Source organism: Echinops telfairi, unplaced genomic scaffold, assembly GCF_000313985.2.
Source record: "Echinops telfairi isolate 266 unplaced genomic scaffold, ASM31398v2 ScPeMD7_7458;HRSCAF=8496, whole genome shotgun sequence".
Taxonomy (NCBI): Eukaryota; Metazoa; Chordata; class Mammalia; order Afrosoricida; family Tenrecidae; genus Echinops; species Echinops telfairi.
The window spans coordinates 4,591,086-4,595,488 of NW_022111358.1; the positions used below are offsets into that span (position 1 = coordinate 4,591,086).

Below are 4,403 nucleotides of genomic sequence, written 5' to 3' on the forward strand. Positions count from 1 at the left end.
CCGCCCCTTCCATGTTGGAGTTCTCTTTGTCCCCCTCCCTGCCATTTGTCCCTTCAGCCCCTTCCTTCCTTCCTCTGTCCCTTGTTTGGGTGGGTCAGCAGATGTCCGTGGAGCACTGTCTGCCCAGGGATGGCAATTGTCACCAAGGAGCAAGCCAGCAAGCTGCATGTTGGTCACCCCCTCCTGAGACCCAGCGTCACTGAGTCCTGTGAAGTATTTAAAATCCCCAGGAGAGGTCGGACACCACACCCTTTTCTGGACCCGGCCAGAGGAGAGGGCAGGGAGGATGGGGACAGGCGTTTACCGCACTTGACCGTTCAGCATGGTCCAGACCCTGGTTCGGACGCCTAGCACACATTAACTCAGGTCATCCACCACGTCGCTACGACCCTGTGAGTTAGTACTGTTGTCCTCCCCAAGAGAGGAGCCAGAGGCTCAAAGAGGTTAGCAGCTTTCCCAGGCCACACAGCTCCTTAGAGCCAGAGCAGGGTTTGAAGCAGACAGACTGACCCCAGGGCAAGTGCCTCTCAAGGCAGGTTTGGTTTGCCTTAGAAGCCCCGCTCTGCCAGGTTTCTGCCCCCTTTTCCCTTGGCTAGATGAGCAGGCAGACTCCACCCACCCGGGAGCCAAGTCCCCTTCCAGGATCCCCACGGGGGCCGTCACTTTTCCTTAGCCACCAGAGCCAGAAAATAGGCTCCCTGCTCTGCTCTAAATAAATCGCCGCTCCGTCCCCACGTCTGGATATGGAGTTGGTGTTTATTATTTCAAAACCAGATTGTTACTGCTCTGAACCAAAATCAATGTGCTTTACTCAAACAAGCGGATCGATGAGGCCGGCAGCAGCAGCCCCCTCCCCCGGCCCCGCCACCGTCGATAGCGCTGATGATTAATTAAGATGCCAGGCGTCCGGACCTGCTATCCTGGCCCATCAATTTAATTGCAATTCAGATACAATCAATAGCTCACTTTGTCTTGGCCCCTCGGCAGCCCCCGCCTCCTGTTTCAATTATCAGGCACATGCATCAGCCTCATCTCCCGGTTGGAGGGGTTCCCAGTGCTAGCCAGCACACGCAGTGCAGCAACCCCAGGCCACCTGGCTGGCTGTCAGGAGGCCCCGTCTGGAGCCCAGTGCTGCTGCCTGTGTGTCCCCTGCATTCCTCCCCCCACCCCACCCCCAGCCACAGGGAGATGTGTTGGCCCTTTTCCGCCTGAAATTCATTGATTTCTGCCGGGGGCAGCCTCGTGGCCCTCCGCTCTGTCCTCAACAAGACTCAATGTAACCTCCTGCCTGCCCCCTCCTGACCTTACTCTCCCAGAGCACCCCCCCTGACCTCCAGACAGGTCTTTGCCCACGTCCCACGCAGTCAGTGTGGACTCCTAGTGACCCCATGGGACAGAACGGAGCCGGCCCCAGAGGGTTTCCTCCGCTGAATCATTAGGGAGCAGTTCACCAGGTCTCTCTCCCACACTGGGGTTTATTGGGTCCGAACTGCCAACCGAGCCCTTAACTGTTGTGTCACTAGAACAGCTTTCCCAGACCTCGGGGCCCTTCCGTCCATGAGAAAGGACCTGCAGAGGCTTTGGGTCACCTGGCCTAGGGCCCAAGGTCAGGGCGGGGCTGAGAGGAGAGCCCTTAATGAGCTGAAGAAAAGGGGAGCATTTTACTGGTCGCCCTCAAGTGAGACAGACTCGTGTCTGAGCCTGTTTTCTCGTTGAATCCCTGAGACTTCCAGGTGAGGTGAGTGGTGGTGGGGACACGGAGAGGAGGCGTGACTGACCCAGAGCACATGAGGATCACAGGTTTCAAACCCCAAGCCCATGTGCTGCTACTTCTCTGCTGGCCCATGTCTTTCCCTGTTGAGATCCTCAGACCAGAAGGGATCTCACAGATTCTCCCATAACACATCTCGGTCACCCACCCTGCAATTGCCCCCCTCACTGGCCAGGAACTTGCTCCCGCCCAAAGGAGCTCGTTCCCCTTTAGAGCCTTTCCTTCCCTCAGTGGTAGGAGCCCTGGTGGCACAGTGGTTACATGTTGGGCTGCTAGCCTGCAGGATGGCAGTTCAGAACACCAGCTGCGCCCTGGGGAGAAAGAACGAGGCTTCCCACTCCCAACAAGAGTCCCAATCTTGGGAGTTCACAGGGCCAGCTTTCCCTGTTCTGTCGGGTCTTTATGAGTCAGCGTGGGTTCTGTGACTCACTGAGTTCCGTTCGGAATACCCTGCAGTGGCATTAGTGGTGACACCCTGCAGTGGCATTAGTGGTGACGTACGTGGTTGGATTCACGCAGGCTCGAGTTTGACCCTTGGCCAGCAATGCACCTGGTGGGCAGCTGCCTCGGCCGTTGGCAGAGGCCTGCGTGTGGCTGGTTCCAGTGTGTGAGCTTCCAGAGTAAGACAGGCTAGGAAGAAAGGCCTGGTGATCTACTTCCAGAAGTCAGCGAAACCCGGCGGATCACACAGTCTGAGCCACTGCCCATCACGGGACAGCCCAGGCCAGGCGGTGTCTTGTTCTGCTGGGTGTGGGGAAGCCGTCAGTTGGGGGCTGATGACAGAACATCCCAGTGTGGAGCACCCCAAACTGTCCCTGTGGCCCTCTCTCTTCCCTCCTGCCTCTCAGTCACCTCTCCAGGGCCCGCTTCAGGGTGGGCTCTCCACCCCACTGCGTCTTCCCCTTCAGCCACCTATTCCCGCCCACCCTCCCCACTGCTGCCTGGGGGTGAAGTGGGCGCAGACCAGGCGTCGGCTGACCCCGGTCTGGGTTGGATTGCTCTCTAGGGTATCCGGACCACATGGTGTTCTCCGAGTTCCGCCGCCGCTTCGATGTCCTGGCCCCACACCTGACCAAGAAACATGGGCGCAACTACATTGTGGTGGACGAGAGGCGGGTAGGTTCGGGCCTCGAAGCCCCCGGGACCCCTCTGGCGCTGCTCAGACACCAAAGGGGTCGTTCCTCCCCTAGAGTGAGCAGGTCTGGCCCCTTGCTCACCTCCCTCGGATTGGCCAGCCAGGACCAGGACCGCAGAGTGTGGCAGCGTGGCGGTGGCGGGGTGGGGAAGGCGAGCCCTGAAGGGGTCCGAGAAGAGCCACTTTCCTTGGAGGCCTGAGCAGAGGATGCCTGCTCCTTGGAGGCCCGGACAGTCATTCAAGAGCTAGCAAGGTCAGGGCCTCCCGGGAGTCGGATTAAAACGAGCATTTCGTAGGCTTCACTGCCTTGCCCTGCAAGTCAGGGGCTAGCTCCTGCTGCAGGAAGCAGGCTAAGGGCAGGGCAAGCCTCTCTCCCCCGGGGAATACTGGTAGGATAAGACCCTCTGGGTGCCAAGGGTGAGCGCGAGGTTCCAGGGCCCCTTGCCAGCCCGAGCTGGTAAATTCATGGCTGGAGGACAGGGTGCCTCCCTGCCATACCAGGGCTCTCACCTTGACCTTCAGAGACAGCTTCTCGGAGAGCCAAAGGACTACCTGAGCAGAAGAACCATCGTCCACTGTGCTCTGGCCTCAGCTCCGGCCTGACTCTGAAGGGACCTCCGACCTCAAGATGACCTCCCTAAAAGGGAGGCCAGTCCACAGGATGGGGCAGGCAGGCCTCCAGAGCAAGGGCCCAGCCTTGCTCCGTGTGCTACCCTCCCGTGTCCTCTAAGTCACAGACCTGCACCGATGGAGATCTCACTGACCTCCTCTCCATCCCCAGAACAGCCAGTGTCCAGGGCAGCCATGGTATACGTGCAGGTGACCCACCCTCTTCTCACTGCCCCTGGCCCTGCAACCCCGCCTCCCATCCGCGCTTGGCTACCCTCGACGCCTGGTCATCTCTGGACATGCGCTGCCGCCGAGGCTGTACATTGCAGGGTGGCTTACTCTGACCACCGCCTACTCTCTGCTTCTCACATTCTTCCTCTGAGTCCACCTCCTCTTGGACCCCACCAAGATGTCCCATTTCTGGACACCCCACTCCACCAGCCTGCTCAGCCTGGCTGCTGGGGTTCCAGCCAGCAGCCCCTCACCCAGAGCTGCCCACAGCCCTGCCAAGTCCACACCCCAAAGATCAGACTCCTGGGGGTCCACACCGCCATTTGGGGTTCGCTGGGGGGCTGCGAAGAAAAAGGATACAGCTGTGCCTTTAGATTCCTACAAGTGGGCTCCGCCCCAGGCGGCCTCTTGGACTGGCCCAGCCAGTTCCATGTGCCCCACCCTCCCCTGGTCCCTGTGCCAGGCCCCTTACCAGCTGCTGCTGATTCTCCACCTTTTTCCTTAAATCGCCCCTGCCCACACATGGCCTTGTCTCCAGAACTAAGGCCCAACTTCCTCTCCTCTCCTCCCTTCTTTTTTTTTTTATCGTTTTACTAGGGGCTCATACAACTCTTATCACAATCTATACATACATCAATTGTGTAAAGCACATTTGTA

The 4,403-nt window shown here is 59.0% G+C and overlaps 1 protein-coding gene across 5 annotated transcripts in view; it reads left to right on the forward strand.

Annotated features, from left to right (window-relative positions):
• MYO18A (myosin XVIIIA) overlaps positions 1-4,403 on the forward strand; it is a 96,590-nt gene that overhangs the window by 60,832 nt on the left and 31,355 nt on the right. For all 5 annotated transcript variants that reach the window (XM_045299579.1, XM_030888226.2, XM_030888227.2 and 2 more), the window contains one exon: positions 2,778-2,887. In XM_045299579.1, coding sequence (XP_045155514.1) covers positions 2,778-2,887 — 110 coding nt within the window. The remainder of the gene's footprint in view (positions 1-2,777; positions 2,888-4,403) is intronic.